General features: G+C 33.5%; 1 protein-coding gene across 4 annotated transcripts in view; it reads right to left on the reverse strand.

The window, feature by feature from the left end:
• Positions 1–13,131, reverse strand: part of SEC24A (SEC24 homolog A, COPII coat complex component) — a 73,578-nt gene that overhangs the window by 24,299 nt on the left and 36,148 nt on the right. For 3 of the 4 annotated variants that reach the window (XM_060008826.1, XM_060008825.1, XM_060008824.1), the window contains exons 7-13: positions 12,875–12,977; positions 11,715–11,841; positions 9,858–9,967; positions 7,569–7,681; positions 6,095–6,213; positions 1,513–1,568; positions 212–418 (exon numbers count right to left, since the gene is read on the reverse strand). In XM_060008826.1, the coding sequence (XP_059864809.1) occupies positions 212–418; positions 1,513–1,568; positions 6,095–6,213; positions 7,569–7,681; positions 9,858–9,967; positions 11,715–11,841; positions 12,875–12,977 (835 nt within the window). The other variant, XM_060008827.1, reaches the window with a different exon arrangement.

Here is a 13,131-nt window from a genome sequence, read left to right on the forward strand (position 1 = left end):
CCTGCTAAAGATCTATACATAAGGTAAGGGTGAATCAGATAGAAAATAATGTAATAAAATAGAAATGTCTACATAAAAGAGGAGAAACGCTTTATCCATTTCCTTATATTCCCTCCTTTTCACAACTGAAAAATAAATTTGAAATAAGCTCTGTACTCAAAGGGACAAAACACCAGCATAAATCTTATCATGCACTTGATGACTTTCTAACCTTAGCAGATGACCTTTGGTTGGGTTCCTCTCGTGGTTTCAGGGCTCCCACTCCAAGAGTTGGGAGTTGTGTTTGAAAAACAGACATTCGACCACCAGTTGGGGACATCAGCTTAAAGGCAGCCTGAAGGGCTGGACCCAAGGCACTCTGGGTCTCCAGGGTCTTGGTGAACATTTGCGGCAAAGTTTTCAGTAAATCTTGGACGAGCTTGTGAAATAAAGCAAGAAAACTCAAGAGTGTTACAATAAAAAAAATTTTTTTTCACGTTAAGTCACTAACTCATACAATAGACAAGACATTGAGTCATGATGATGGTCAGAGAATCTACAGACAGTACAGTAAACAATGAAGTTGGTCAAATGACAAGAAAGCCATTTTAAGTCAACATTATAAATTGGCAAGCAAGACAAATCAAAATTGGGGCCTTACAGTTCTTGCACATGCAGTAGTCCAGCAAGACTATAAGTCCAAATGTATCCAAAAGAACCATCACAGTTTAGAGATTTTACATATTTAAATGCCATGAAATATGGCCTTCTCAATCACCTCTATACACTTTATTCTTTTCAGTTCCAAAGTGCGTTTAACTCTTCCCTACTGCAAAATCTAAGATAGCCAGTAAATTTGCCAACTAGTAATATTACTACAAAAGAAAAACAAAACAAATAACAACTACCTATTCAGGTTAGGTTGTACAAATAAAGAGAGTTAATGGGAAAAAAATACTTCACACTATGGCGAAGTCACCATTGCCAACAGCTGAGACCATAGACTTGCTAGTTAAAATGTTACCCCTACGGCATATATGCATGTACAGGGTAGACAACATCCCCCCTTCAGACACATTCTGTTCACCTCTCACTGTATTATGTCATGGCAATTTCCAGGCAGGTAATAAGAGTTTCTTCTGAACTGACCCCAATGACACTCTGTGAATCAGAAAAGCAAAGGGCACTGAAAGCAGCCTAAAGTGCTTCTATGTAGTGACCAGAAGCTTATCTCAGCAACCCTCCCAATTTCCCAAATGGCTGGCAAGGCAGGTTTCCTTCAGGTTTCTCTCATTTATGGAATAGGCTTATCTTCTACCCTACTACAAATGGATACATTAAACTTAAAAGCCATCAGTTCAAGGGCAAAATCAAAAGCTGTTCATCTGATGAATTTTAACTAACTGCAAATATAAAATGCTATACATCTTAGAAATGTCACAGAGAGAAGCAAAATTCTACTTAAAGTTCGTTTTAAAAATATATTCCTTCAACATTTCAATTAAACATGTCAGATAGGAAAGTGTCCCTTACCTCTTTACTTTCATTTAAATTTACTAATAAGTTCTCTGGCATAGGTATAAAAACATCTGAAAGAACAAATAAATATTTCTCTTAAACAAAACTTAATTGTTAAAGATGTTCCAAATACATAACAGTGATATAATTAACCACCCCCATACTTAGAGAAGAGCCACCTTCTCCATTTGTACAGCAATGTCTACGTATGTTCAGTCACCAAAAGAGCACTGATTTAGGCTTTTACTGCAGCTTATCTATTACCATGTAAAAGGTAAATAGCCTCCCAAATAGAAAACACTGACCCACAAGCACTCAGTAAGGGTTTGTACAAGTACTCTGCTTCTTAGGTTAAAGACAATTTAGAATCCTGCTTTAGAATTCTTGCTTAGCCCCAGAAGCCAGCCAAGGAAACACTCTTGGCATTAAAAAAAAAAAGTTGACTAAGATGACACACAAGAATTCTGTGTCTTGACATGGAAGTAATACAGCCCACCAACAGCTCTGTCATTCATAAGGCACATACTTTCTCATAAAGAAGGCCCCCATTATACTTATGGGACCACGAGGTCAAGTGAATCAGGAGGTATGCTAAATGGCCACATCAGAAGAGCTTCTCAGGATTCAAATTTATTCTTTCTTAGGAATTAAATATCCTTTCTTAGAAGGAAGCAACTGGGAAGGAAATGTGGGTGGTGATGCAGGATTATGAGGGGGTCTCACTTTCTACATTTTTGTACTATTTTTTATTAAAAAATTACAAAAATAGGCTCATCATAATGTTCATGAAAAATAACACCAACAAATAATTTGAAACATTAAATACTTTAACTATCATATAAAAAATGTACTATTGTTTAGATTTCTACCTTTTTCTTTAAAATTAAACAGATTTTAATAAAAGTTTTAAGATATAATTCACATACCATAAAATTTACCCTTGCAGAAGATACAATTCAGTGATTTTTAATATATGCATAGTTGTACAACTAACACCACTAATTCCAGATCCTTTTCATCATCCCAAAAGGGAACCCCACACCAATTACCAGTCATTCCTCAATTCCCCGTCAACTCCCACAGCTCTAGGCAGCCACTTTCTGTCTCTGGATTGGCCTATTCTCGACATTTCATATTAACGGAGTCACACTATGAGGTCCTTTGTGACTGGCTTCTTACACTTAGCTTCATGTGTTCAAGGTTCATCCATGTTGTAGCATTTATCAGTACTTTATTGTTTTTTATTGCTGAGTAACAAAACATTTCATTGTATGGATATTCTACGTTTTGTTTATGTTGGGTTGTTTCCACTTCTTGGCTGAGTTGCTACCAACATTCACATACACATTTTTGTGTGGACATGTTCTGTATTGTTTTATTTTTATTAATTCGTATTTAGCAATTTTAAAAAATTGAAGTGTAGTTGCTTTATAGTATAGACATGTTTTTAATTTTCTTGAGCATATACCTATTAAGTAAAATTGCTGGTTATATGGTAACTCTATGTTTAACTTCTAGAGGAACTGACAAAATGATTTCCCTAATGGCAGCACCATTTTCCATTCCTACTACTAGTGAATGAGGGTTCCAATTTCTCCACATCCTTGCAAATACTTGTTACTGTCCTTTAAAAAAATTTTTGCTATGTGACATCCAGCAAGGGATATTCCGTTTATCAGCTCATGTATAAAATTGAGAAGCTGGACCATATCAGTAAATTCACAACTTGGCCCATCATCAGAATCACCTGTTCAGTGATTTTATTTTATGCCAAATAAGTAGCTGGGTAAATAGATAAGGGAAATGAATGACTGACGTGGCTGCTCTGTTGTGAGACCTGGAACAACCAAGACAGAAGGGGGCTCTATTCAACTATTTAATTTTAAAGTTGTACAGTCAATTCTCCTAATTCATAGATTTTATAGTTGCAAACTTGCCTACTTATTAAAATTTATTTGTAACCCCAAAACCAATACTCATGGAACCTTCCCAGCTATTCAGATATGCTCAGAGCAACAAAAAATTTTGGCTTTGAGAATTTAACTGGTGTGATGTGGCATTTCACTGTGGTTTTCATTTGCATTTCCCTGATAACTCATGATGTGGAGCATCTTTTCAAGGGATTATGAGCCAATTGCATATACAGAATATTGAATATGGTGTATTGAATAGAAAAATGTCTATTCAAATCCTTTGCCCACTTTTTAATTAGGTTGTCTTTTTAATAAGTTGTAGAAGTTTTTTACATAATCTAGATATAAATTTTGATCAGATACATAACTTGCAAATATTTTCTCTCATTCTCTCATTCTTCACTTTCATGATGGCATCCTTTGAAACACAAAAGGTTTTAATCTTTTTTAATTTTTAAAAATTTTTATGTTTTTTTAGTTTATTGAAGTATAGTTGATTTACAATGTTGTGCTAATTTCTGCTGTACAGCAAAGTGATTCAGTTATACATATACATTTTCTTTTCCATTTTGGTTTATCAGAGGATATTGAATATAGTTCCCTGTGCTCTACTGTAGGACCATGCTGTTTATCCAAAGGTTTTTAATTGTTAGGAAGCCCAACTTATCTGTTTTTTCTTTTGGTATTTGTGTTTTTGGTGTTATATCTAAGAAATCACTGCCTAATTCAAGGTCAAAAAGACTTACTTCTATGTTTTCTTTTAACAATTTTATAGTTTTAGTCTCATACTCAGATCTATGATCCATTTGGAGTTAATTTTTTAAACTGTGGTAAAATATACATAATATACAAAATGTATCACCTTAATCATTTTTAAGTGTACAATTCAGTAGTATTAAGTACATTCACAATGTTGTGTAACCATCATCATTATGTATTTTCAGAACATTTTCATCATCCTAAACAGTACCCATTAAATAATTTCTCCCTTCCCACAAGCTCCTGGTAATCTATAATCTACTTTCTAACCTATATCTCTATGAATTCACCCATTCCCGGTACCTCATACAAGCGGAATCATATAATCTTTGTCCTTTTGCATCCGGTTTATTTAACTTAGTATTGATATAATGTTTTCAAGGTTCATTCATGTTGTAGCATGCATCAGAATTTCATTCTTAGGGATGAAAAATATTCCATTATATGTATATACCACATTATTTAACGAATCATCTCTTGATGGATACTTAGGTTGTTTCCAACTTTTGGCTACTGTGAATAATGTTGCTATGAACATTGGTATATGAGTATTTGTTTGAGTTTCTGCTTTCAATTCTTTTAGGTATATACTGGGAAGCAGAATTGGTAGATCATAATGGTAATTCTATGTCTAACTTTTTGAGGAACTGCCAAATTGTTTTCCATAATACTGCACCATGCTACATTCCCACCAGCAATATACAACAGTTCCAATGTTTCCACATCCTTGCCAGCCCTTGTTATTTTCCATTTTTAAAAAAATAATAACCATTCTAGTGGATGTGAAGTGGTATCTCATTGTGATTTTGATTTACATTTCTTTAGTGACTAATAATGTTGAGCATTTTTTCACGTGTTTATTGGCCATTTGTACATCTTTGGAGAATTGTCTATCTGAGTCCTTCGTCCATTTTTGAATTGTGTTTTCTTCTTGTTGTTGCTGAGTTGAGAAGCTCTTTATATTAATCCTTCATCATATGTGTTATTTGCATATGCATATATTTTCTCCCATTTTGTGACTTTTTACTCTCTTGACAGTTTTTTTTTCATGTACAAAAGTATTTTAACAGTGATAACATCCAACTTATTTATTTTTTCTTTTGTTGCTTCTGCTTTTAGTGTCATATCCAAGAAATCACTGCCAAACCCAATGTCATTAAGATTTTCCCCTATGTTTCCTTCTAAGAGTTTTACAGTTTTAGTTCTTAAGTTTAAGTCTTTGATCCACTGAGTTAATTTTTTTTTATATGGTTTATGGTAAGGGTCTAACTTCATTCTTTTGCATGTTTGGTTTTCCCAGAACCATTTGTTGAAAAGACTGTCTTTTCCCCATTGAATGGTCTTGGCGTCCTTATCAAAAAATCAACTGAACATATTTGTGAGGGCTTATTTCTGGGCTCTCTATTCTGTTCAATTAATCTAGGTCTATCCTCAAATACTTTTTGAATGAGCTTTAACATTAACTTGTTTTTTGTTGACTTGTTCAGAACTCACTTTACCTCCATAATTCTGTTTCCTCTTCTATAAAATGAGAGATTTGACTGAGGGACTCTTTTTTTTTTTTTTTTGCGGTACGTGGGCCTCTCACTGTTGTGGCCTCTCCCGTTGCGGAGCACAGGCTCCAGACACGCAGGCTCAGCGGCCATGGCTCATGGGCCCAGCCGCTCCGCGGCATGTGGGATCTTCTCAGACCGGGGCACGAACCCGTGTCCCCTGTATCGGCAGGCGGACTCTCAACCACTGCACCACCAGGGAAGCCCTGAGGGACTCTTATAATTCCAAAAATCTTATGATTTTATACTCAAGGTTTTCCTCAGTATAGTAGAATCATACCATATGCTGCTAGTTTGTTGAACAGTCACGAAATATTTCTAAAACTAAAAGCTCCTCAGGCAGTTCAATAATTTTAAGTATATAATATATACCTTCAATATCTGAAACTATTAGCATCTGAGGTTGAGATAGACCTTCTTGAAGGCTGTAGAAGTGGATTGTACTATCAAATGTTATGAAGCCAATTTTTGTCCTAGTGTTGCCAGGAAGCCTAAAAACAAATTCAGAAGAGTATTTTGTAGTTTTCCCATATACATATATACCTAAAATATCTGCAAAGAGTTAAATACAAATATCTACTTCTGTGTTATGAAAACTGCCCCAACATAAATGTTTTTAACCCGTGCAATGTTTAATCACCATGAAAACATACACTACTCAAAAGAAAACACTATATATAAGTCAAACAATCAACAAAACCCAGCAATAATACAGCAATCCAAAACTCATTATACTATATAAAGTTATATCACTTAGGAAATGAGATATAAAAAATAGTGGAAAGTATATACAGAAGTTTGTAGATGATTTTAATTTATAAAAAATACTTCAAAAAAATTACCAAACACCAACTCTAAAATGTAATATAAATTTATGAACAGCATATCTTTAAAAAAACATTGCCCAAACCTCTTTTTATATTGTTTAATGCATTCATTTAAGATGATCAACAGAAAGATCTGTTTTTGAAGAACTTAAATATGTAGACCATAGTTTCATAAGGGGAAAGACAAACTAGTTTTCATTTTTGTTGTTCATGCTTGGGTGAGTCAGTGAACTCTCTCATCAACAGACAATCCCCATACATAACCTACAACATTAAAAATACAAATGCTGATAAGAACAAGAATGCCCTTCGCCAAGGTGAGGGAGTTAGTCCACTTCTGATGAGATTTGGTCCTACACATTCTTCCTTACACACAAGAGCACAATAGTATTTCATTACACTGAAAGGTCACATTAGCTTTTATGTGTTACACTAAGTATCTAAGAACCACTTAAAGTACAGTTATTTTAAGAGGCTTAAGAGATATGACCAGCAAATGCAATGTGTAGATACTGTTTAGATTCTTATTTCAACAAACCCACCGTAACATTCTGGAGACAACCAGGAACAAAAATTGAACTGGGTATTATATCACATTATGGAATTATTGCTAATTTTGTTTGATGTGATTCTCATATCTTAGTTAGGGTTAAAAATAATTCCAAGTATTTCTAGGTAAATGATATACTGACTGAGATTTGTAATAAAACACTCTAGGGAAAAAAGGGGGAAGGGCAGGGTTAGATGAGGCAAGAACAGCTGAATGCTAAAAATATTGAAGTTGAAGGATGGGTACCTGGAACTTCATTACATTCTTTCTATTTACTACATATTTGAAATTTTTCCATAATAAAAAGTTAAAATAAATTAATGTTTCTCAGAGAAAGTGAGGCCTAAAGTTATCTACTGATTTAAGTGGACTTTTAGAACATAATTACATAACTTTTAAAATATAGTTTGAAACTACTTATTCATTTTACAAACACCATTTATAATTTAACCTGAATTAAGATACTTACAAATCCAGATTGTCTAACAAACTCTGGCAAACTGAATTCAAGTATCCAGTTTCAACTGCATTGTGAGACACATCAAATACAAAAAGGTACACTGGAGGTTGAGGTGGTCGTAACTGAAGGAGAAAAAGGATCTCATTAAATACAATTAATAGAATTAAATTTAAACTTACCATTTGTTGTGTCTATATAGCAAAAGAATAAAATAAGCAGTATTTACAGATTAAGTGGAGACCACAATAAATAATAATACATTAAGAAAATAATATGGAAAGAAGTTTTCTTCAGATGCATACTTAGAAAAAGGACAATGAGGATATGATTATCATAGGTCAGAGGAGTATTTTTTTCTAGGACAGGAAGAGGAAGAAATGTGATCAGAAAGGTATTTATGAGCATCGGTAATGTTCAATTTCTTGACCTATGTGGTGCAACAGTGGTGCTATGATTATTTGGTAACCTATATATTTATATTTTATAGGCTTTTCCATACGTACATTATATTTCACAATTTAGGGAAATGTACAGCTCTGAAAATGACATATCAAGTTAGCCTGAGCTGGTTATTTAATCAACACACTTCAGCCAAGTTCCAGAAAAATGTACAAGTATATTTTAAACTTCCAAGTTCAAAGATTTGTTTTCAATTCAGTAAAAAGCCGGGGCAGGGTGGGGAGGCAGGTACAAAATGGGAGATTGGGATTGACTGATATACACTACTGTGCATAAAATAGATAACTAATGAGCACCTACTGTTTAGCACAGGGAACCCTACGCAGTGATCTGTGGTGACCTAAATGGGAAGGAAATCTAAAAAAGAGGGGATATACGTGTAACTGATTCACTTTGCTGTACAGCAGAAACTAACACAACATTGTAAAGCAACTATATTCCAATAAAAATTAATTTAAAAAAAAAAGCTCGTCATGAAAGACAAGGAAAAGCTAAGGAACTGCCACAGATGAGAGCAGACTAAAGGAACAGAAACTAAATGCAATGTGGATTGAATCCTGGGACAGAGAAAGGATGTTAAGTGGAAAAACTAGTGAAATCCAAGTGAAGTCCGTAGTTTCATTCATAGTGTTGTGCTAGTGTTAATTTAAGCTTGATGACTGTCCTAGAGCTACATAAAATGTTTACATTAGGGGTAGCTGGGTGGACTCTTTGTGCTATTTTTGCCATCCTTATATAAGTCTAAAATTGTCTCAAAATAAAAAGTATTTTAAGTTTTCAATAAAAATAATAAAATAAAATAAAAAGCACCAAATAACCACAATCAGAACTCCACGTGTAGTATATTAACTTTTATATTATTTTGCACATATCACTTGCAAAATCCATAGAATCTGTTGCCCAAGAGGTAAGTCAGGAAGGAAGAAAACCTCTTGCTATAGGCAAATTTCCAAATTTAAAGGAAGCCATTTTTACAAAACCTGGGAGTTAAAGAAACCCAGGAAGGCCAATTCAAAAGAACAAATGCTTCTGATTTTTTGGTTTTAATTCAACAGAGGGACAGCTACACTACAGAAAGCGATCACCAGCCATTTAAGTGTCACAAAAATGTTTTCTACACTGAAATTTCTATGTGATGAAAAGAGACTGAATCTTCAAAATATCTATACTAAATGGCCCCAATTGACCAGATAGAGACTATTCCACAAAAATATACTAAAATAAAATATTAAAAGTTGGTATTAAATCTTATCTTCATATTCCCTTTCCTTAGAGGCAATTATTGCATGCGGAAAGGGAAATCAAATCAAAAATCCTAAATTTTTATGAGACCTCTAGCACCTGCTAAAGAAGATCTGGAAAGTCACCTAACTAAATTTGTTTCACATCCGTAAAACAGGATTAACAGCTTAAGAGTTATTTGTGATAATCAAAAATATATAAGTGCTTTATAAAATGCATAGTGCTAGTTAAACATTAGGCATAATTATTATCTTTTCAAATGCAAGACCTCAGATATTCACACAAGTGTATAAAAGTAGTTGCAAAGATGATGTGCATCACATCATTATTTGTAACAGAAAAAACTGGAAGTGACCTAAAAGTAAGTATGATCCCAATAATATATTGCAAATTTCTGGATGGATGCCCAAGAAACATAAGTGGAACTTTACACTTTTACTTTTCAAACTTACCCTTATATATAAATTAACTACTTTTATAATGAACAAGGATAACTTTTATAAATTAAAAATATAAAATTTTGGTTAAAGGACTTTATATTTTATTTAAAACCAGGTATAATGAAATATTTGTGCTATATAAAAAATGAAAGTTTACCATGTATTCTGAAGGAGCCATAAACTCAATAGTAGCATTTTGAACTTCAGGTCTTCTATGAGGTTCTCCATAGACTCTGGTCAAAGGGTTGTACATGAATTCTTCAGGAACTATGTGAGTTAACAATATATAATGTTAAAACTGAAAGGATTAAGTTTAATATAGCTTGCGTTTGGCTGTTTTTTTTAATTTAGGAATTTATAAATAATTCAATATAGACTAAATATTAAGGGTTAAATACACTTTGTTTTTGAGTCCCATTCAATTCCCCTCCACACTGAATGGCACTAAGTATGTTTTGCTCTTACAACCACAAGCACTATGATTTTTCTTTCCCTATCTTCTAATATCCTTTTTTCTCTTAATTCTTGGAAAGCTGCTTTCCTAAAGTAGTTTGAAAGGATGATAAAAATTCATTAAATGCCAATTATTTTCTTAAATGCAAGACTAAACTTTGTCTTAAATTTCACAGTGGTACATGGATAATAACATTTGACGTATGAAATGTACAGACTCTGGTTGCCCCTAGAAAGCTATGGTAAAATACTTCAAAGGTTAAAGCCTAAGGGTATGGTGAGTTTCAATAGTTATAAGACCTCTATGGAATATCAGTTGCCTACTGCCTATAAAACACTAGTGCTCAAAGAGTATTTTCTAAATTAACACATTTTTGACCAGAGACATATTACGGCCACAGGCGTTGGTTTCTGAAAAAATCCCCCCCTCATAATTATCATTTCATCTATCTTCCCAGGAACTGTGTAAAAATTCAAATTCCTATATATGCTAAAGGGTAAGCCATAGTTCATGAAATGGTCGGGGCTGCACACAAAAGTGACTTCAACCCTTATTATAATTTAATTTCATATATTGAAGCATATATACATAAGATTTTAAAAGTGTACTAAACACTATAAATACATACATTTTCTACATTATTACAGAGTAAAAAGAATGCTCTTTTTCTACCCTCACTTCTTCTACTCTAAAAACACAAACAATAAAAATGGTTATAAAAAATCTCTCAAGTGTCCGCCTGCCGATGCAGGGGATATGGGTTCGTGCCCTGGTCTGGGAAGATCCCACATACCGCGGAGTGGCTGGGCCCATGAGCCATGGCCGCTGAGCCTGCACGTCCGGAGACTGTGCTCCGCAATGGGAGAGGCTACAACAGTGAGAGGCCCGCATACCGCAAAAAAAAAAAAAAAAAAAAAAAAAAAAAAACTCTCAAGTTCCTCTATTTCCCAATGCTTAATGAAATTTCCTTCTAAACAGAGACCAAATTTTCATTGTGGGTAACGGCATGCCCTTTTTTTCTTCTCTAATCCTAATAGAATGTTGTTGGTTAGATGATATTCCTCAAATATAAATTGTGAAACAGTTACTGAAGAAGATCCCCTCCTCATCAGCTACTAAAAAAACTACATTCAACTAACCTTCTAGCACTGCCCACCTCCCTTCATACAGCAGTGAATGAAGCTAATGGCAGCTACTCTGTGGGCTTATTTTCTTTCACCCTAGGGAAAAGGCATGGGACAATTTCTAAATAAAAATATTTCTTAAATTACAGGCTTAAATAATACCATGAAATATGCCATTTATTATATACCCAACAGAATAAATGTAAAAAAGTGGTATCAAAGTAGTAGTATCACATTTTTTGCTTAAGAAGTATATTATTATTTATATATAAGTATAAATGCCTAGAAAATAGTTAAAAGAAGTTATATCTGAGCGAAAGGATTACGGGTAAATAAGACCGGGTTTTGTTTTGTTTTTTAACTTCACATTTGTGTTATCTGATTTCCCTACAATGCATGTAGAAATGTTTAAATGTTTGAAAAAAAAAAAACATACCATCATTGACTCGGTAACATAAGTTACATTTCCATCTCCTTTGATCAAGAAAGCTGACAAAAGGGTTGATGTATGTCCTGCATGAACGGCATCTCACAATTGTACTAGAGGTAACCACAGGCAATTGCTGAAAAAAAAGGACTAAATTATTAAAGACAATGATGATCATGTCTAAAGGTCAAGCACTTAATCCATACCTTCCAAATAATTGTTGGGATATTATAATTTTAGAGAAAAAACTAGGGTAAAAAAATGTGTCCAAGCTGCCAAACACAAAATTATGTAATGAAATGTACTGGTTCTTAAACCCTAGTGATTTTCCCCAGGACCATTCTCATTAAATTTTGCCTTTTAAAAAGTATTTATTTTCTCATTAAAAGTTTACATTGCAAAACCAACATAGTAAATTTACAACATATCTGTGAGATGAATGGTGAAGGAAGGATCAATATTCTAAAAAAATGACTAATTAAATCATTAGGAAGCTTCTTCATGTTATATTAACAGGCTACTAAGTTCTCATAAAAGAACTGTCACAAAGTAAGGTATGGTTAAATTATATTTAAATATTTTATTGGACTTTGCAATTATGCTCCTATTTAAAGTTTATCCTACGTTTTAAAAGATGTAAAGTTAAAGTCAAAAATCAGTAAAGGCAATACAATCCTATTACCAAAAGGAGGTTTGTATTGGGAAAGTCACTTCACTTATGGACTGATTCTCTCAACCCGTATGTGGTCACATGTCAAGGTCCCAGAGCCTTAGGACAAAAGTAGAAGGGCTTTTTTTCTTTTCTTCTTCTTTTTGGAAACAGCTTCTTAAAGCAACAGATTTTACTCCAAGAATGGAAGAACTGGGAGAATGGATAAAGTATTTTAATGGGTAAACAATTTACAACTTGTTAAAATAGTATGGTTCATTTATTTATTTTCTTCAGTACCTCTATTCTATTCAGTACCTCCTGAATTTTTCAACAATATGTTTATTTTATCTCTTTGTGAAAGCGTTTGATAATATTTTTGGCTGAAATACAAATAAAGGAATCGGCCAATGGTCAAATTCCTAAAGATAGCTCAAACAAATTCTTGCACTATTATAAAAAATTCCTTACCACCAAGATAATTTTCCACAAAACATTTACTTTCGCTAGTAAAACATACCACTAGGTCTTTAAAAGGATGAAGCAGCAGTCCCAAAGGAAGTTTGGCTTTATTCAGTAAGGCCTGAGTCTGAGGAATGCTAGTCAGTGTGCATCGGAATAACCTATATCAATGTAAAAATCATTTGTCAGTTATTACTATGACTATTTTTGGACAAAAATAAAAAGACTTAAAAGGTACACATTTTAACATTGGATCAGATTACAAATGAAGTATTTCAATAGGCCCTCACAAATCGTATCCTTTTTAAATATTTA

The sequence above is a fragment of the Delphinus delphis genome, chromosome 3, assembly GCF_949987515.2.
Source record: "Delphinus delphis chromosome 3, mDelDel1.2, whole genome shotgun sequence".
Classification (NCBI taxonomy): Eukaryota; Metazoa; Chordata; class Mammalia; order Artiodactyla; family Delphinidae; genus Delphinus; species Delphinus delphis.